Genomic DNA, 22,249 nt, shown 5'->3' with positions numbered 1-22,249 from the left:
TGATCAGTGTACCCAAGAGATGATGACTTACTGTATTTGCTCATCAGTGTGGTCGCTCTAAACAAAAAAAAATGAATTAGCTTACATCTCAAGAGCCCACGTGTAACCTTTACAGTGATAATAAGTGTTTGCGTTGATGTCGAGCGGTCCGGGATGTGACTATGAGCTGGAGGGATGCTGAGCAGAACTGGTGATTCAGTCGTTTCCTCTGTGTTCAAACCAAAGAACGACCAGCGCTTTTGTGCTTATGTTGCAGACCCGCACGCAACACAGAAAACTAATTAACAAGATAAGATTCTGTGCGGTGGCATGTTGCGTTTCCTGAGGTGGCGTCGGTCGCAGGAAGCAAGGGGCTGTCGACAATGGGCCTTTTGACAAGGAGAACATGGCAATGTCGCCATCTTTGGATGCCGGCCAGTTTCGCATGCCTCTGTGAGTGTCTCAAGGGTTATTGTGGCTTTTCAGGGTTTCCCCCCCTCAAAGCCTTTCTGATGCAGCTTTGTGGAATCTATGTGAAGCATCTTTGTCGTGACAGAAATGCCAATGGAAGCGTCCTTGTAGCCGACATTGGCTTCTTGTCAAGCCATAGCAGAAAAGGCATTTTTGCCTGCAGCCAGGAGATCAATTAGTTGCCAAACCAAAAAGAATTACACAGTTACATGGAGGGGTTCAATGAGCAAGAGTGTAACAGAGGTTACATTGTTCGCAGCTGGTAACATCTGAACAAACACTGTTTACTTTGATGAACTTGTTTATCTGAGTAAGGTCGACTGTAGAATGCTTTTTTTTACCATATTATAACCAGATTTAATTGAGTAGAAGGTAGTGTAAAGCACATGCATTCATTTATTATTAATGACTACCAATTACCAGAACTAATTTAACCAGATATTGGCAATAAAGATACTGTCAATCACTGTATAGAATATATATAACATTGACAAAATTGTCATTCAAAGGTTGGGTGACACGTTGATGGTTATAAACAATATATGCAGTCGAGATGCAACTATTTGGACTGTTGCACTTTTGTGTTTTAATACGTTTGATTTTGAAGTAATAGATACTTCGGTAAAATAACAATTCTGAGGTTTACTTAAATTTGGAAGAACTATGTGGGAAATACAGGCTTTTGATCAGGGCCCTAATTGCAACCAGACATTTGACCACTAAATATTTCTTAGGCGGCTGATTTTGATGGAGGTGGAGGTGGAGTATCAATCACCTGATCTCAGTCTTGACCAGACTAAAGGCAAAGAGACCCTGCAACATGCGACAGCCGAGGGGTGGGCTGCAGTTTCACAAAATATCAGATATGATCATTCATATTGTGTTTGTTACAGTACTTTTTAACTTTTTCACTTTATAACTCCACACAGCTCTTCCTGCACTGTCCAGTATTAAATTCTGAATAGAAATAATTGCTGAGTCACAAAGCCTGGACTTTCAAAATAACTGAGTCAGTTCTCAATTATATGAAAATATTGTTTTTTAAAATACCTCAAAATTTCCTTTGTGGTATCTCTGCTATATTTATTTTTTCCTTATTTTCCCATCTATGAGCTGTTATCGATATATCAACTTCCCAAGTTTGACCCCCATCAAATGGATTTTTATGTGACTGCACTATTATCACCATTTCTGTCATTATGATTTACACCTACAGCTGTTCTCTGTATATGCAGCCATATTCACTGTTATCCACCATCTTATGAAGATATCCTGAAATTGTTTTTGATATCTGGATTCAAGTGATTATGTTGTGCTGTTGGTGGCTGACAAAGCAGTACAGTCAGTTTTGCCTTGATGGAGCTGTGTCTTGTGTAATCAACAGTCGTGTCCTGATTTCAGTGAGTCCCCGAAGGGACTCTGGTATAAATAAAGCAGGCAGACAAATGCTTTGGAGAAGTTGCACAAAGACGTGCAGGATTTTTTCCATCTGACCTCAGGGCTCATAGAATAAATTCTTTTGGCTCAGAACTTGCAGGGTTTTATGTTCATTTTTAAAGCTTTGATCAAGCACCTCTTAACCATCACTGCCAACATCTTTCTCTTGTTTTAATTCTGAATGGATTTAGGTGTGTTCGCAGCTTCCATTAGTTTGGAATAATCATGCAAGCTTTTTGTTTCCTTGTAGGACTGGTAAAAAATGAAAGCTCCCATTCCTCTCCTGATCCTGCTTCACGCCGTTGTGGTCCATTGCCTGAAAGTGGTGTCGAAAAGAGGCTCAGGTAAGTCTTGTCTTCTTCCCACAACCGTCTTTCCTTTTCAAATGAAAGACAATTCCGAAAACAGAGGGTACAGAAACCTAGCATGTTTATATTTACAACATTTTACAAGCTACATTAATTGGTACTGACATTTGATTCCCTGGAACCTACCAACGTTTCAAGGCTCCTCTTCACTTCTTTTTTTCTCTTGGCCTGAAAGCACAAATCGTTTCAAGTCAGCAGCGGGGGGATCTCGTAGCCTTGTGCTGCCGTACGCTGAGACTCAAGCCAGTTATGATGAAAAACAGAGCTGTCCTGTCTTTTAACAGCCAGATATGTGAGTCCCCGAACACTCAGAAATTCAATTTGAGGGCCAGTGAGTGATGATGGAATATGTCATCATTGATCTTTGCTGATCACTTCCATGGTATAAACTTGTTTACTTCAATGCGGATTAGAAGAATGCTGACTGGCTTCTTCTTGAAGGGTTTACAACATATCACGCCGTTATTTGTCTTTTCTCACAAACCTTTTCAAAGATCACTAGTATTGTCGGACTGCATTCAGGGCATGAACCATTGATGTTGGTTCAGTGACATATGAAAGGAAGCAAGCTGTGGGTTTTTGAGGTTTTTTTTCCGGTACCACTATTTTAACTACATTATACCAAAGGCTAGTTGAAGGCTAGAGGAAAGCTACACCGGTTAACATAAAGGAAGTGTGCTGCCCGTCTGTTTTTTTCCACTATCCACAGGCTGCTTGCGTCTCGTTTTTTACCCATGCATATCAGACACAGGTGCAGCAGTGGCTCAAGGCTCATCAAAGGGTTTTCTGCTTTTGCAGCAGGACTCCCTACGGGCTACCTTCTCGGATACTTCACGAGCCATTGCCTGGAGCAAGGATTTGAAACGTGTCTACTGATAAATGAACACCCCATTGGAGTCAGACCCCCGTCCTCTATTCCTTCTCTTTTAGATAGTAGGGCTTTATTAGAGGCCATGCTGGTTGCAAGTTAGGGTTGCATTGTAAAAAAAAAAATTCGGGGAAATGAAAGCCAGTTTGGAATTGCGCTGCTGTTGTTTTTGTGGTTTGGGTAGAAGCAGTGGGGGTGGGAAGGTTAGTACCCTGGTGTGTGTTAGGGAAATGTTAATTTCTCGGATAAGGATTCCTTTGTTGGAAGGTGCAGTTTGTAACTTCTTTTGGACAGTTCAACGTTGATTTCTCTGAAAATAAGTCATGGATCTTGATGTTTAGGGTACTGATATACGAGTGTGTGCAACATGGTGCAGATCCAAATATAAATCTGGATCTGAATTTAAATCTGGTTTCATAGTGGCTGTTGTGCTCTACTGAGTGACTTTCTACTCGTATATGTTTTGCAAATTGGATAAAATACTAAACTTCTGTTGCAGTATGAATTTCCCGAGTGCAGATTTGTCACCTTGCACTACTTGTATTGAAAAAGACATATTGTGAGGTTTGTGCACAGTATTGCGATCGCAAAACAACAAACGCATTGTATTTTGAGTGCTTGCTAAAAGATGTTTGCACAGTGTGCTGCGAGTACCTAGTGACGTTGTAATGAGAGAAAACCAACGCGATGTTGGACGCCATATTTAATTGAATCGCAGCTAAATTGCGATGAGATAACTTGTGCGGCACTAGTGAAGAGCTTGTTTCTAAAGTGTTTGGTCAAGCAGCTGTTAAACTTTTACATGTGATTTTTTATATTTTCTATATCAGAGCCAAATGATTTGAAATGAATTCCATATTATCCACAATTTCCCTCTAGTTTTGTTTGTACCTTTTGCGAACGGAAATCCACTGTAGACCATCACCACCTGTAAGTGTCAGCCCATTAAGGGAAATTAAATTACTTGATTGAGTCCCGCAGGGGCAATAAATCCACTATCTCACTTGCTTTCCCTTTCACTCTGCTCACACAAACAAATAAACACTCTCTGGAAACTCTGCTGCTGCATTTCCACCGCTATTATCTGTAGATGATTAAATTCAAAACACCCTTTTCTTTGAGTAATGCTTTGTCTGCAGTTGCACTCGGGGTGGAACGTTGCAAAACATACAATGCATTTCTGCCATACTAATCCGCCGTATATGCATATGTAGCGGAACGTATCCATTTGTCCTCTGTGTTAGAATGCTGATACGGCCTGAATGGTTGGGCGAACAGAATAATTACATACATTTCTGTTTAATGCAGCACATCAAGTTAGATTTTAAAGTAAAAAAACCCATACTTGGATGCTCTGACACCGATGTACAATTTCAGTGAGTGATGGTCATTCCATTCCTTCCTGTTTCGGCACCATGCCCTTTGTTCCTCGTAACGTGACTTGTGTCATAGCTCTTACAAATTTGTCTGAAAGCAGAAAGTCAAAGAAAGTACATTTTAGGGGAATCTCAAATCCCATTTGCTTGTAAATGAGCTTAATGGTTGATTTGAGGTCAGAATGCACATAACAGTTTAGTCCGAATTGGGCTTGTCACCATCTACGAAGAAAGTCGACAAGTGATGCAGTCAGATTGGCGTTCATCAGGAAACTTAACCCTGGTTTTCTTCTTCCTGTAGAACAACATTTAAACAATGTTTTAACGGCATCCCCCCCATATGAAGATGTAGTTGAAGTGTTCTGGTGTTTGTTGTGGGTGAATGTGAATGTGCAGTGGTGTGAAAATTAATTTCCTCTATCCTGTAAAATAAAGTAACATAACTCACTTTTTGGCAAGAATTTTTCAAAATGATCCAAACTAAAAAAATGTATCACAACCATTCTCCCATCAATTTTTTAAATATCCTTTTTCCTGGATTGAAGTGAATAAACTCTATTTCCCTTTTCCCATCCTCGGTTATTTAAAAAATAGATAAAAATGGTTTGCAGTGCTGTGTTTGCTTTAAACACACAATAAGCTCCCTTGTCAGCCACATGTGCAGCGCTATACAATAGATTCTTGGAAGAGCGATACGAGAAATCCATGAACGTGCCCGTTTGTTTACTTGGCAGGGAGCAGAATGAACCAGAATCCTCTTTCTTTGCACAGCTGCATTTTAATTCATATGAAAAAGAAACTTCAGGGTTCACGTGAGGTCTCGTGTTAGAGGTCAGTAATAACGATGTATTTCTGCATTTTTTTTCCCACTTACAAACATGGATTACAGTGAAAAAGGAGCTTTATAGGCGGCTGGGAATGACTTCTGGCAAACCTCAATACAGCATAATAAAAAGTGCCTGCACACGGATCGCAAAAGTGACCTAACAGGATGAACATTACCTAAAAACTGTAGTTTTCTAAAACATTTCACGGGCATCACCATTCATCTGTGTTACGCCTGAACTCTGCCCGTCTTTGGTATTCTCCAGGAGTTTGTTCCCCACTGTTGATTTCTCATCTTCAGGACCATTATTACAGCATGTCTGCTGATGACACATGCTTTTTGTCACAATAACCACAGGCCAACATTTCCCACATCAACCCAGCACTTTGGAAGCTGTTTTCAAAAGAGGCTGTCAGGGGTTTTCAGTGCTCATGCTTGATTTCTAATGAGGAAAAACAGGGTCGTTGTCAGCCAGCGACCACTGGACTCTGCAGGGACAAAAGCTCAATCTCTCCAGAACAGTCATGTCATTTACAAAAGCAAGCAGCTCTTCAGCTTTCCCATCCACCAGCTGCCTCCCTCGGAATTCAAACTTTGGTTGGTGCAGTGCAGGAAACATTTTATACTCACTAAAAGTTGTCCCCCTAACTATTAACACATCCCTCCAGTGAGCACGGATGACACTTGTAGATTTACGATCATGTCCTGTGACATTGATTGAGACAAATTTAGCCTCTCTCCTCCCCTCTGCTGTACAGTCATTAGTCCCACTTTCTCCGCCAGACATTGATGAGTCCCCAGACAAATGATGCTTACCTTTCCACAGTCTCCCAGTAATTCCAGCGATGTATTACCCATAACACTTGCTCGCCGTGAACGCATCACTCCGTCACACATGCAAATGAAGAACGCAGGTCGTCGACATGTGTTTGGGAATGGGAATGCAAAGTCCCCTCGCTGCCTCTAGTTTCTATTAAGGATGGTCTGTGGGCCCGGCTTGACACTCTGATGAAGAGTAGCTGTAAATAAAACACGGCACCACAACAGGACCCTGGTTCCCATTAGAGAGCAACCGCTCATCATCCATCTCTCGCCGTGTATTTATCCACAGTACATCCACAACATGTATTTTTCCCCCTCTCATCCCCGATTGCTCTCTGCTTTAACAGGAGGAAGAATCAAGGACTACCTGACAGTCAATTCCATTTACAGTCTTCACACCCATTGCAATGCACGTCAAAATGAATACAACAGTCTTAAGGATAGAATCTTCCACTCACATTAATGCGGCTACTCGCAGTTTGGCCAATAACGAGGCCCCTCTTAATTGCATAAGACAGTGAATTCTAACAGGGGACGTCAGTGCACAGCACAAATTCAATTATGGGAAGCCACTTGACTTTGTAATTGACATCAAAAGACGTTAAATATGGCAGGAAGCTGTCAGCAAGAAGTTCGAGGGAGAGAAGTGGCACAGTGTTAGGGACCCATTCCACCGTGTCAGTGTTTTTACGCATGGAAACTACAGAGTGTCTGGTATTTATTGCAAAGGTATTAAAACCGGTCTTAATATTAATAATATTTTCAGTTTGCTATGTCAAAGCTAGTAATTAAATTTGCAACCTTTCTAAAGAAAATCCAGGAAACTTCAGCTGAGATTTTAAAGTGAAACCTGGAATTGAAGCTCTCACCGCCTCCCTTTTCTCTCTGTCACACACACACAGACACACACACACGGAGGCACACGCCTCTGTCAATACCCCATACCTGCCATAAACGTTGAATGATTGCCTCAAGTGCATGGCCCGCTCATAGCAGGGGGAGATTGATCACACACATGATATTAGAAATAAAATGGCTCGCCACATGAAGTTGTTTTCCCTCCCGCAGCTCAGAGAGGGTGAGAGATAGAGAGAGCGAGCGAGCGCTCAACAAGTGTGCCAGATACAGGCTTCTTGACAACTAGGGTTACTATGGATATGTGTTTCTGCTTGGAGACACATGGCGCAGCCCTCTGCGCGAGATGGATGATGATCAATCACCTGATTTATGAGCAGAATGGTCTCTCTGTGGCCTGTTTCCTGACCTGTAATGATGTTACAACACCACAGCAATTGAGAAAAATGCCAGGAAAAGGGTCTGGAGGAAGATACGAGTGTGTAGTTGTTGGGTGGAGGTGTTTGGAGCTCATGTGCTTGTGTGTGTGGATCAAAGATGTATCCAATTACAGCTTTAAAAAAAAAAAAATGTGTTTGATGTATTTGGGTTTAAGGCATTAACTGTCAAAAAGAGAGTCAGACAGAGGCGTGTGAAGCCCTTAAAATGATTGGATTTGGATTTGGGTTAAGTGTAGGTGGAGCTAATAGGGTCAGACGCCTGTCAATCAAGCAGATATCAAAGTACAGGAGTTATTATAAAGGCTTTTCTGTGTGAGGATGAGCAAACTAGTACGGGTGTTTGATGCACATTGCAAAATTACAAATGTCTGTTGCCAAAGTAACAGAAGGAAAAGAGTAGTTGGTGTCAGATGAGGTCGATCTGATGGCCATGTTGGGAATATGGAACAAAACACCTCAGAGGGTTCGGCAAAATGAAACAAATCTAAAAAATATAAATGGCTCTATTGTAAATGCCTCTTTTCTTTATCCGGATCCGAAAGATGATGACTCAGTTTTTCCGCTCATCTGATTGGACAGTAGCTGACATTTTTCAGTTGGAGTAGGTTACCATGGTGATCCAACCTGGTTAAAGTTGAGACGAGTGAGATTTAGTATCATCGAAGCCAAACCTGCATGGTTAAAATGTCTCTAAATGACAAGCTTGAGGTTTCTTTTTGTCTCTGTTGTGATTTCGTCCACCTCTTCACTTTCTTGGAATCTCAACATTAGATACAATACATTGCATTATCTGTATTTCAACTTCAGGCTTTCAGGCTCCCGTAGCAAATTATGCAGGCCATATTAACAGCAGGGGCGTCTGGTACCAATTTGAGAGATTATATGTGTGGATGATAATGAGCTTTAGTCCAAAAGAGGATTTAAACATGGAGAAGGCCGGCCACTGCTTAATTTAAGAAAATCTGTCTCTCAGGTTTAAGGAAGAGGACTTCGGGGGAACTAAAACTCCCAGAAGGGAGAAAAAAAAGAGAAAAATGTAGAAAATGAAAAGTAAATAAGTAACATTTGTAGTGAGGTTCGGGCAATTTGGACATAAACAGCAACGGTCTTGGAAATTATTTTAATTCCCCTTGACTGCTCGGCTCTTACAAAGCTGAGCCACAGGGGGAAATGAAGCTGTAGTCTCTCAGCGCTTTGCAAATTGCCCTGGAGGCGGCAATATGACTATACCCAAAAATATCACACTTTAACCTGGGGCCTCACTGCATGATTAATCCACGAGGGTGCTCCTCCTCATTCCGTGGAGCTCTGCGCCCGCATGCATTTGTCCATATCGCAATCTTTGCACAATTCTTCTGTATTTATGTTTGTGTGTATCATTTCTTTCTTCGGCTACAACTGAGATTGGAGTCACCTCTCAAAAAGAAAATCTCCTCCATCTCTCCGTCCCTTCTGATCGCTCTGCCATCCTCCAGCCTTCTGTGCATAAACTGATGGTTATTGCTCCCATTGATTTGCGACTGTCTCCTTTAAGATCACTGGGAGGCGTCTCAGAATAATTAAAGCAATACAATAAGACTTTAACCCATAATAATCATGAGATTTAACTGGTTTAAACCAATAGGCTGTTTAGTGTCTGCCTTTCTGCAACAGCATCTGTGGTTTCTGTTTGTAGATGGCATTTGAAAATAGCACCTCTCCAGACCTAAATTCTATGTTTCACTTTTGTAAATTACCGGCAGTAACTGTTGGAGTGCAGTAAGATTGGGCTAAATGATAGCTCACATCGCTCCTTTTAAAAAAGGTCTAGCTTGAAAAGTGAGAGCAACCCCTACTCAAGTATGTTGTTTTGTCTTTTTACAGAATGTGATTTCCACTTTTCTCAGAGACATTCATTTCTTTGTTTCTTTTTTCTCCCTGTGTTGCATTTCAGTGTTTCCTACGTTAGTTTTCTATTGATTGTGGTGCTAACTTTGTTTCTGGCGGATACAACTCAGTTAGGTTTGATTTCTGAGGCGAGATTCATTGATTTGCGCGGCAAAATCAATTTGTCTCTTGTCTTTTTGCAACTTCATCAGACTCTATAATTGACATCATACTTCAACTGCTGGTATTTTAACTTAAAGCACTGGAAAACAACATGACCTAGAATGCCATATGAATGCAATTACATTTCAAATATATCATTTTTCACGAATATATAATATGAATATATAGTTTAAAGTTTTGTGTGTTCTAACGACAGTATTTTTCTTTTTCTGCAGAGCTTAGCAGGTTCTCGGTTTGAATCCTCGCTCGGCCAGGGGTTCCACATGTCCTCCTTGTGTCTGTGTGGGTTTCCTCCAGGGACTCCTGCTTCCTCCCACAGTCTAAAGACATGCAGGTTTAGGTTAGGTTAATTGGAGACCCCAATTGACCGTAGCAATTTTTGTTTGTTTCTATATCTTGTGATGGACTGGCGATGTGTCCAGGGCGTACCCCACCTCCTACTCAATGTCAGCAGGGATTTGCTCCCTCGAGACCCTTGAAAGATAAGAGGATGGATGGATTTTTTGGGGGGAAATTCACAGATGTAGAATTGATCGTATGAGAACAAATCTGAGTGACATCGGGGTAACGCCACAATTACACAAGGTTTGAATGTGTTATCAGCAACCGATCGTGGCTGTCTATCTATCCTGATTCGGAAAACAAGCTTAAAGGTCAACTAATTTCTGGCATCCCTAGCTGTCTGTCAAAAACGCAGCAAACAGCGAGTTCACTCAGCTGCTCTGCTTCGGGAGATTCTCCAGGGACCACTAAGCATGCAAGGCGTGCAGGGTTGGCCGAAGTAGCGCTTGGGCTCGGAAATTTCTCCACTGGTTCTAATTACTTTTATTTTTATTTAACGGAAATGGCGTAAATTGGATCTGCAGTCGAGGAGGAAAACTGCTGGGTGGTGTGACGAATGTTCCTTTACCCCATTTGACCTCGTGAACCAATAATTAGCTTGTCAGGACTGCACTTAAAAAACACTCAGACGGCCGATGATGTCACTGGATAGGAAGTTTGTGGCCTTATCCTTTTGTTGGGTGTTGCCGTAGTGAAAGGAACTGCATGAATTGCGCTTTTTTAATTACCCTAGTCTGTGCAATGAGGCTGTGGTCACTGGAGAGGTGACGTTTTGTGAATGCAGGAAGTCTCCCAACAACGTAGCGTGTGATGAGGCTGTCAAGCTCCCTCGCGTCAGCCAGGCACTCAGCGTGTGGCCTTTTTCAATGATCCTTTATTGGAAAGTTTGCACACATCCTCTCTACACTGTGTTCACTCCCTGTTCACAGTCTCCCCGTCGCTCAATGACCGCAAAGAACAAAAAAACACTACTCTCTTGTTCTCTTTGTATATTTTCCTTCCTTTCATTCCCCCCCCCCTATTCTTTTTTTAGTCAAACTGGGATTGGTCAAAGCACAATCAACCTATTGCTACAGCGAGCAGAGGCACAGCAAATCCTTGCAGGTCTCAAGGGAGTCCTGCCAAGTTTGGGTTTTTTAAATTTTTAAATTTGCAAGGTAGAGAGGATGTAAGCTCACTCGCCGAGAAGTACGCCTTTGTTGGTTGCAGGAGACTGGTGCACTGCAGGAGTTTTGGAAACAAACCAGGCTGACTCTATTCTCCAGGCCTCGGGCCACTGTTCTTTACTCTCAAGAAACAAGCAGGTCCCATTCAAATTCTACTGCTTAGCATTTTATTATAATTAGCAGGGAATTACCTGTACCCCTCCTGCCACAGGAAAGTATGTTGTTTAATCCAAAAGCTAAAGCACCTATTGTTTTAGGAGAGAAGTGCTACACTGATTACAAAAAACAACAATTTTCTTTTTTTATTAAATCCACTCCAACTATTCCCCGTAAGCCCGCCTCGTAATTTCATTTGGCGTGATTTACAGTGAAGTCCCGTCACATATTTCCCTGTCATGTTTATTGCTTAGGTTGAAATATTTAAGACCGCTAATTTACAATCCTTCAGGGCCCAAAAAATGGTAGAAGATGGCAGTTGATTTCCCTGCAGTGCAGTGATCAATAAATTCTACATATTAATTCAGTTCCACTGTCATCTCCAAGGCCTCTCCCAGGGATAAGCCTCCTTCTGGGCTCTTATCGGCCAATCACGGTGCGTCACAGCACTGCAGAGCCTCCCCCACAGCTCCTCTGCATCCATGAAACAAACATGTACACAGAGGCTGCATCAGGAACGTCTGTTTCTTTGCCATGAGGGGAAAGAGGGGGCATCATCTTCTGTAATTTCCAAGAAATATTTTTCATTTACTTCCTTTGATATGACATACAGCACAGTGGCAGCTCTGTAAATGTAAAAACTTCTCAGCTGTGGATCAAAAAGCTTTTTTTCCACGGCCCTGGTGGTCGTCTAAACTGATTTGATTCTATAACTGCGTGGAGCGTAAATAACAGCGTTTGAGAACATGGCAGATATCAGTCCTGGGGACACGCAGTCTGCATCTGATCTGTTTTTGTTGGAGGAGTTAAAAAGATAAGAGATATGTAGAAGGAGTGACTGTTACAACAGAAAGATCCTCTTAAGTCAAAACAACACTAAATGTGTGGTTAGAGGAAATGCAGATCTTTTGCTGTCATTGTGACAGTCCAGAGGCTGGAGCATCCAGAGACCTTCGAATCTCTATTAGCATCTTGAGCTAACTGAGAGGCACTACAGATGTCAGTAGGCGTTACATCTCGGAATCCTGCCAGTAGCCAAGCAACGCAGCACGCCGCAATCCCACAATCCCGAGATCCACACACACACACACACACACACACACACACACACACACACACACACACACACACACACACACACACACACACACACACACACACACACACACACACACACACACACACACACACACACACACACACACACACACACACACACACACACACACACACCATCCCGCTCTCAGAAACCGGATTAAATATTCCACCTTTACCTGCGTGATGCGAGTGATATTGCCACAGGGTAATTAAAATGTTTCTGCACCATTCAGCCTTTCACTAAAGTCCCCCCCCCCCTGTATATATATAAATATATATCATCTGACATCAAAAACACTTAAATTGCTGTGTAAAAATGCAATGTTCAGGCAGCCAATTAAGTTTGATTGTTGAAGTGTTATCCTCTGAGCGTGTGTAATGAGGCCCATAGCTTCACTATCAAGTCTGCTTGCCGCTTTTTGCCTATGTTTTTTCTTTTCTCTTCCATTTTCGAAGAAGCTAATGAGTGGTGGAGAAGCTATGGTTTCCCATCAACAAGTCAGATGACGGAGGAGACATCACAACACCCTCTTCCACTGACCTTACAGTCGTCTTCACACCTGCAAAGACAATGACATTCCTAGTTAATGGTGATCACTCGAATGCAACCTTTAAGCTGTTGAATTGACTCACCATCTATGCCGTATCAGTTCAGGTTTAATGAAAACTCATCCATCAAAACCTCTGGGATGAGGTAAAACAGAAGCAAAGCAGTTTAAGACGCTGTGCTCTTTTGATTTTTTTTTTGGGACAAAGTCTGTCCCAGTTCCAGCCCCGATACAATCCACCTCCCTTACAAAATAAAAAGTACCCAAATCCCATTCCAACACCTTTTCATTTGCCTGGCATTGAAATTCAAATATGGCCTGATTACAATGTTTAATGTGCATGCCACCCTCGGCGATTTTAAAAGCGTGTGATATAAGCATGAAAGGGGGGCCTCCTTTTGCTGCTCGCAACGCTCTGTAAGGCTCTCTGTCGCTTTTTTTGTGCACCAAGTGCCTGGTCTTGAAAAACACAAGGACAGCGGAGGATTATGGTTCTGTATGCGCCTTTCTTTGCCTTTTAATATGCAAATAGAAGATTAGCTTTGGAAGGAAACTGTTTGGCATGGGAGGTATTTTAACATGAGGTGTTTCGAACTTAACCGTTTCAGCAGAGAAACAGCATGCAGGGAGCTAAGCGGGGCTCCGGGGACATTTGTATACACATCAGGAAATGCTCCCTCCTCGTAAAAAACGCTGTCATGTAGCCTGTAGCGCAGTTCATAAATCACACCTGCTACATGTGGGCGTAAATAAGGTTTGAGTAAGATGACGCAGCATTATTCATTTAACTCAATGTCATGTGTCGGTGTTTCATTTGAACCATGTGGGCGAAACGTAACGACGACTCCAACCCCGCGCGGCTCAGACACATCAAACAAAAATAATAAAACTACATCTCTGCAATTCACGGGGCAAAAAAAAAGAAAAAAAGAAGCAAAAGCAGTCAAGTAAATTACTTTGGTATTACACTGTCAGAAAAACCATTTCAAATGTGCCATGAGAAGCAATTCCAGCGTTTCTTTTGATCTCCGGCGCAGAGGGGAGGAGGGAAGGATTAGGAAACATTTCATATCACGGAATTGTTATCCCAGCATTAGTGCGATACAATGCGCATGCAATGTCAACATCTATTATTGAGTGATTTCAATGACCCAATTTCTCCGTGTGGGCTACCTCTGCAATTGCAGCTGCGTCACAACGTTTAACCCCCTTTTTAAAAACACGTGGGACTTAGCTGATGATGCATCCGAGTGACCCTGAACTTTCATTCAAGTCCTTCTGCTACTTTTTATTGTGAAAGCGAGCAGATTCAATTTAAATCGAAAGCTCGCAATGTTTATTAAATGAGCATTTGAGCGACATATACACCTCTGCTTGGGATATTGATTCACACACACACACACACACACACTGAGACAGTGAGGTGCAGATTATACACTCAAAGTCCATGCTGACTGGGCACAATTGATCAGAGTACATTTGCCTAGGGCTGACAACCCAGTGGGCTCTCATAGATTCTCCAGCACGGCTCAGAGGGGGGTTAAGGACTATTGACGGTGGGATGAAGGAAATACAGAAATGTAGCGGAATGGAGTCAACAAATAAATGGATTAAATATACAATTTAGTGTCGTGATAACAATGAAGCAACCCAAGCACTTCATGTTAATGCTACTGAATTGGCTGTTTGGTTTTACATTTAAACTTCTCTAAAATCCTCCTAATTGGTCAGCGTGCGGACATTTTTCCCACAGTGATTGTGTATGCACGTCCACCCCTTAATAGCATAAGGGGCATTCTTGCCTTTCAGCCTCTCTCCAGCTCCATCGAAGAATCCAGACGTCGCCGGCCTGTGACTTTTTCGGCGAGCCAGGCAGCGAAATGGCCGCCTTGTGAATGTTCCTTGACCTCTTTCGGGCCCACAGAATGGAGTCAGGTTGTGCCTGAGCGGCCTAATTGGGTTGACAGCACCGTGTCTTGCCTCTTGCCCACACGCATGACATCCAGCTCTTTGACAGAGCGGCCTGCCTCTACAGCCCTTCCACTGTCAAAAGGCAGCGGGACTTCAGCGGTTGTCTAAAACAAGCGGCCGCGGACGCTGTTGACTTCATCAAAGGCTTTTTGAGTGTTTGCATTTTTATTGTTGAGTTGTAAACACTTACAGACAAAAACCAACAGCGGATGAAATGTGGCTCTGGAGTTAATGAATAGATTTTAATGGACACTCCAAGAATGTGTTTGTTAATTTTCTGTCACCGTGCGTGTGTGGCTTTAATGAAGCTGAATAAATTGTGCATCGGGCTGCTGGTGCGTGCAGCGTGATTATGTTGAATATGTTCTCTCTGTTGTGTGGTGCCAACAGTTTAAACAAGGCTGTGGAGGAGGGACGGTGGGGGGGGATGCAGGAAGGACAAGGGGGAAGCAAGAGGCAAAGTGGAAAGTACACGAGGCCGGGCTTCATGAATTAATTTCCCCTCTCTCCTGTGTCGGGGGGACCTCGTCTGAACCCATTACGATGGTAACAAGGTGACAGCGAGCAGTCCTGCATCGGGTTCTGGCCTCCGGAGCTGTCTCGCTGATCGTCTATGTTAATCAAGGGAGAGAATGAAAGTGTGAGGTACGGGGACACCGTTGGACAGAAACGTTTAACTAGATGGCCCGGATAAGGATATAGTTTCGCTCTCAACTCGAAGGAGTTTGTAGCTTCAAGGTAGAGCTAAATAGACAGTGATTCATGCTGAGAGCCTGATTCTACTCGGTAAGAGAGGTATACAAATCACACTGCAGGCACTTGGCAGACCATGAATTATTGAGATCCCGTTACATCTGTCATGTTGAATTTTGGTATAAGTTAGAAGGATTGACCATTCTCATACCTTAAATCTATGTCCCTTACATTATTTAAAGAGCTGGTCACTGTGGTCTTTTAAAAACGCCGTCCTTTGTCAACCTTGCTGCTGTTTACAGATAAAAAAAAAAGAAATGGAAATGAAAAGGCTCTTTATCCGTTCAGTCCCCCTCTAATGTGGGAATAGCGCCGTCACCTTCCTGCGAGGGAAATGGCATTGGCGAAGTTCATGGAGAGCGTTTTTAGTGCAAAGTAAGTGGGCGATCAGGAGATGTCATCAATTCCGATGCATGCCAGTTGCCAAGGAAACAGAAGTAGAGAGGCTTTTCTCAAGGATCCTGTTAAACATTTAGAGCGTGCACGGCCGGGAGAGAGAGGAGGAGAGAGAGAATTATGAGCGTAAATCATGTGGGTAAATTTGCACGATTTGGTTTTAACTTAAAGGCTCCGTTTCTATTAACCATGCAACACCGTTGGAAGTGATGAAATTATACAGCTCACAAATCTCTAATTCACCTAAAGGCATCATTTTTACGTTACAGCTGGATTTGAAAACTCTGCCAATATCTCGCTAATATCTAAAGGAGCAGTGAGGGGCTTTTTTAATAGAATATGAAATGTAATGGTGCAATTTCTTAGTCTTAATAACCACTTACATAGGACAAATTATTTTTAGATTAAGGAAAACATCTATTACACACAGTTTTATTAGGTTTCTCTATTTTTGACAAACAACATAGCATTAATTTTAACACTAGCAATACTGGAATCCAGCCCTGCACCTAACTTGGACTTTATCCGCACAAGTGACCAGAGCTGTGGCTGAGCTTTGCCACAAAAGCACAACAGTAGTGTAGTGGCTCCTGATCGAGGAGCCCTTCTCTACCGGTAATCTCCCAGCAGACAGCCCCTAAATGGAAAAGGGCTCTTTGCGGTAACAACGTGGGCTCAGCAGATACAGGCTCTGTGTAATTCCTGTTAATTACTGTCCAGGAGGCGATAAGACCCGGTTGGAAAGGCCAAGAGAAGAGATAAGGAGGATCAGGGATTCGCCTGAAGGATTTTCCAGCCCCCCGGGGAAAAAAACAGTCCAGTTGTCTGGAAATAGTCTGAAGTTTGAAGCTGCCTGATGGAGCTTTTGTCTTTTTCTTGACCAACTGAACTAATGGATATGGTGCCTGTTTTTGAACCAATTTAAAAGCATTGGTTTTGTCTGGTTCTATTAAGGGATCACAAATGGATTCCTGTCTCGCAATGTTTCGACTCAGTCTTGGAATTCTAGCCTGAACGTCCAGATACTTTACAAACTGAAATGTGAAGCAACATGTGCTTCCATATTTGATATTTGTAAGAAGCCCAGGGTGTATATTCAGCAGACTTTCCTGACTCACGTCTGTTCGATCAGCTTTTTATTGAGTCTCTAACCTCAAGCAACAAGGGAACAGCTGACAAAACAACCCCCTTTACCTGAGGTCAGCACATTTGTGGAGCTTTTGATGCTATCACATGGTCTTCATTAGGAGATTGATCTTGCTAAATTGTTATACCAATTCAAAACATCATTTTCATTCCCGATCGGCATCGATGGAAACGGGCAAGACAGCGAGGTGAGAGAGCGCCTCGGTTTTTGTTGCATTTGAAATGTTGAACATGATGCACCAGGGAAAACCCCCCCATTCATTTTGGTGTAAAGAAGGGTGAGGAGTTTGGGTGTCCTGATGACGACCATGTGTTCAAAAGCTCTAGAATGAGCTAGCACAACTGTGGGCCTTCATTTTGTGTTGTTTTGTTGACTGATGTTTCCAAGGTCAAGAATTGTACATGTGTCATTTTTTGCAATATCAAGCTAAATTGACACCGTATTGGATGTTGTAAATTTCTCTCGTTTCTCTGTCTTGCAAATAAATAATAATAAAAAAAAAGTGCATGGATCCCCCTTAAACTGCACTTGAGTAAGACCATTGATGCCACGGCAAATATTCACAGCATGACTTGAGGGATTTTTCTTTAAAAGAATAGTTCAAAGCAATTCACCAGAAAACATGAGCCCTGGGAGACCCAATTCATTTTGTTGCCACTTGCCAAGCCCTCCATTATTATGCGCGGGGAATAAATTCGCACAAGTTGTCAGTCACCTCTGTTCTAGCGTGAAATCAGACCAAATCCCAGTTGCTGTTTGTCTGCCTCTCGCTGCAGAGACGTCTCCACAGACCTCTGACCTGAAAGCAAAGAGGGCGCTTCATTTGTGCATATAGAAAAGAACCAGTAATGGGTGACACTATAGTATACAAAAACCAGGAGTCTAATGAAAGAGGACACTGTGTGGTTCTGCAAAGGAATTGAACTCTACATGGTGAACTGCAATGGCCCCCTGTGGCTCAAAGCGCGGGGATATATGAGCTCATATTGGAGAAACGAGGCTACTTGTCTAAATGCATTACTGTAATAAAACCTGGAAGGGGGAGTGGTGCAGTGTATCTGCGTGTTGACCTTGTTAGTATTTAGTTCTTGAATCGCTCTCTGGCGTGCGCATGCTGGCAAAGGCTCCACTGGTCTGACTGTAGACTCCCCATTTTGTACTCTTTTGGTTTAACTCTCGTCTTTTGTTGCAGCTTATTAAGAGTTCACCAAACCAACGGCATCCCGTTCCCTCCGCAGCTCATCATTAGCAGTAGCAGCGTAGTTCACACTTGTAATACAGTACACAGAACACCAAGATGCTAATTACCTTTCAGTCACCAATAAGGCTCGGCTTCACCCCCTACTTCTCACTCAAGAGCTGCTGCTGCAAAGAATCTGCTTCACTGGGACGTTTGTGGAGTGCTTATATAAATAACGCATACTATGACAACCATTCATCAGTTTGATAAATGATTATCAGAGAGAGCTACTGAGAATATGCAAATCCCACTGCTGAGCAATCACAGTGCACCTCACTCTTAGTGATGAGGGAACACGCAGTTTATCACAAGTTGGAATAAGTAGTTTTCCTTTAATTACACCACGTTCATTTCTTTCTTAAATACAATGGAGAAAAGAGTCGATTTTGAAATAGATGTAAATGCTGATGATTTTTTGTCTCCGCTGTCTCAAACGCTTTCTCATTCCATCATATGCTGTAATTAAATTTGTCCAATGTGCCTAATGGAGCTTTTATTGTTCCAGATATTAGACAACACAGAAAATTAGACATTATCCAATTGTCTTTTCTTGTAATAAATGAGTAGTCTTCTGCTTTCAAGAGCATTTTTAACATGTCCTTCTCCTTCAACATTGCAAAGCTGGGTCCACAACGATTATTTTACACATACATACAAGATTAATACACATGGTTTTGGAGTGAGATGTTCAACAATCACATATTTGGTGGGAATAATAGGAGGAATTTCTTATATCGTGGTATAATAAGGAAAACCATGAGCAAGATTGGCTGTGTCCACTGCACTGCTACATTTCCATAAACCGTAAATTTGTTTTGTCTTTATCAATTTTGATGTAGTAACTAGTTCGCTGTCGGCAGTGACAGTTATTTTAGCAGAAGGGAGGTGGTCAAAGGTGTTGTCATAGATGTCCACAATAAAACTAATCCTTGCAGCTGACTAGGCTTCATATAAGATTACTGCATAATCATTTTAATTTCTGATTTCTTCTTACCTGCTCCCCCGGCCTAGTTTATTTAATTAATACTCTTGCCCGTGAATTATATTTGTTACCCCTCAAGCAACCTTTTAGCCCATGGGTATGAGACCTGGTGCAGAACTCTGGTCCACTGTAAAATAAATTTCACACATTTCATGAACTAGAACAGACAATCCAAATTTGGTGAGATTCTGTCATTACCCACGATCCTGTTCGGATGTCTGGTTATTAAAATCAAGTGTTTGATTTAGTCAAGCCTGCTTCAAAGTGCCTGAGGCAAGATTTCTATCCTGAACCTCTCTAAAGATCAAGAAATCATTCCATGAAGTCGAGCACACAACCCAAAAAAGATCAGAAACTGTCCACTGTGACAAAAATAGTTAAACTTAAATGTTCTTTTTTTGTTCAACCCTGCAGAATAAAGACATGGAGAGGGATGGTAGTGGGAGGGGGGGGGGTCAGTGAGAAGGAAAAATCCAGGGGCTGTGTGGAGGCTACTGTGATGTAAAAAACGAGGAGGGCATTGTGAGTGTAGATGGACAGTGAGGAAGGACGGTTCAGTAACTTTCTCGTCTGAAGGAGCCATTCTGGCTCCACATGACCCAGTTTCCACAGAGCATATTGTTAAATGATAAAACTACAACTGACGTTTGCTCACTGAAGTATTTGGGTGTCTAAAGGGTGCAGGGTAAACAAGCTGTAAAAAAAGAAAATCTAAATGGAATGGTGGTGTTTGTTAGTGTGTGTGTGTATCATCCATATTTGTGACTTCATCTTTTTTACAATGAGAGCGCTGGTGCAAGAAACAAATCCAGGTCCAGGGTGAGGAATAACATTACAGATGCTGATACCTGGCAAGAAGATTCCATTTCACTCTCTTAACGCCTCCGTGAATATTTCCGCTCATACAGTGTAATGTAACTTTAACAGTGTGTCAATCTCGGCTTGCTTTAATGATGTTTGGTGTGCGGCAGGAGCAGGAAGACTCACTGGTTGCAATGATGCTTGACGGACCTCAGGTATACTCTGTGTGCGCTGCTGTTTGGCTTGTATTTAAAAGAAAACACATTTTGAATATGTAACATCATGCGGTAGTAGCATTCTATGTTTAATGTGTATGTTTTGGTTTCACTTCCTGTTCCTTTAGGGAATCTTTTAATCACTAGATATTGATTCTGATATGACACTGCATGAGTGAGAAGACAACGTATATGTATAGTTCCAGTTAAATGTTTGATGCCCCCAAAAATCCTTCTACTCGATCTGGAGCCGTACCGGTACCTGCTCAGTTGCTGCTCAGTATAGTATAGAAAGGTCTTTTACTTGCTTTTTAACAGTCATTTTTGAGTATTTGAGAAAGTGTAAGGTATTAAAGGAAGAAACAGATAATTGCAAAAACAGAAAATAGCAGCTTTTATTCCTAGATTTCTTCACGTTCCTTTTGACCTCTTCGCAGTCTTAGTGAAACAATATTGCACAAAGCAATACATATAACAAATAATACAGTCAAAGTGCAACAGTAGAATACAATGTGCAACACTACACTGCAATAATATAAATCCAAATAAAATAAGGATTTCTGTCTAATGTTTCTGAATTCTGCAGGGGAAAAAAAATGCAGTGAAAGAACTTTGACTTCTTGGATATATCGTGCTGTGTCGTGCCAAGTTTAAAAAAGATAAAGGGCATTTAATAGTGGGCTTGAAACTTTGTATTTTGCTATGCTTCTCTATTCCCACTGGAAACAGGAGAGGTTAAAATAACTACTTCAGTGTCTCTTCGTCAAGTGTTTGGTGCCAGTGTTAAGGACTGAGTATGTACATGAGCCAGCGAGCTCAGTGCAACCTGTGAGGAAGTGTGAGGGATGGAGAATGCAGAGGTTTCCCCTATTCATTTGTATTTGCGGTCTCTTCCTGCTTATCTGCTTTACAGCACATTTCCTTTTGAAGCGAATGAAACTAGTGATTTTGAAGTATACCTGCACGCCCCTCTAGTTGTTATACTTGCGTAACTGTACAAAACACACTACGTCATATTCAGACCTTGAATCTGCATCTCTGCCCGAAACCCCCGTGAGCGATTTTGGCGGAGCTGCACCCTCAGGTATCCTCATTGTATGCAAATGAGTGCGGCTTGTTAGTGCGGTGCAAATGTGGGGCAATAAGGTAATGCAGAGGAAAGTCGGGGGAGAAGCACTGCACACTCTATGGCTCTCTTGCCCCAGAGTGCCCGGTGAATTATTTATGAAAGTGCTGACAGAAGAGGAGCAGGTTCAACAAGGCACGTTTCTCTGGGGGGGCAGCACCAGCCGACAGTCAGGTGGGGCTCGGTTTGTCTTTCGGCCTCTGGATTTTAATGATGGTCCAGTGGTCTCGTTATGCGAATCTACACGGCTTTTCTCCTGTGTCAGCTGAAAAGAGCGGTTGCGTGCAAATCTGTAATCTCTGCTGTGTCTCTGCTCCCCCCCCATTTTTTTCTTTTCGTACTCTCGCCCCATCGCCTCCATGCACTTTTGGTTTGGCCTCATATAGTCTCTGTCTCCATACCCCCCCCCCCCTTTACTTTCCACACTTTGTCGTTTCTCATCTTGTTTTTATACGTCCCTTCCTCACTGTGTCTATTTCTGCTCTCGTCCCCTCTGTCCGCCTACTCACCACTTTCATCTCGTACATCTCTGTCTATCTCCTTCTGCACACTCCCAACACTACCCCTGATGATCGACGGCACATTAAACATAATGTAAATCATTGCTTTTGACCTACATTAGCTAATTAAATGTCTCTCTAACTGTGTTATTGCAGTGACGCAGAAAAAAACACAATGTTCGTCATTAAATCTACTTGGGTAATCAAATGCATTTTTAAAAAAAAACACTTTATTTTCCGCTTGTGTGAAAATGCATAAATAATTTTAATAATATATGACATCAAAAAATGATAGATTTACCCCCTGTCCCCCAGAG

The 22,249-nt window shown here is 42.2% G+C and overlaps 1 protein-coding gene across 3 annotated transcripts in view; it reads left to right on the top strand.

The window, feature by feature from the left end:
- LOC118103598 (interleukin-1 receptor accessory protein-like 1) overlaps positions 1-22,249 on the top strand; it is a 260,882-nt gene that overhangs the window by 58,217 nt on the left and 180,416 nt on the right. For all 3 annotated transcript variants that reach the window (XM_035150687.2, XM_035150688.2, XM_035150686.2), the window contains one exon: positions 2,138-2,231. In XM_035150687.2, the coding sequence (XP_035006578.1) occupies positions 2,150-2,231 (82 nt within the window). In that variant the 5' untranslated portion in view covers positions 2,138-2,149. The remainder of the gene's footprint in view (positions 1-2,137; positions 2,232-22,249) is intronic.

The sequence above is a fragment of the Hippoglossus stenolepis genome, chromosome 24, assembly GCF_022539355.2.
Source record: "Hippoglossus stenolepis isolate QCI-W04-F060 chromosome 24, HSTE1.2, whole genome shotgun sequence".
NCBI lineage: Eukaryota > Metazoa > Chordata > Actinopteri > Pleuronectiformes > Pleuronectidae > Hippoglossus > Hippoglossus stenolepis.
This window is presented reverse-complemented; position numbering and strand designations above follow the sequence as displayed.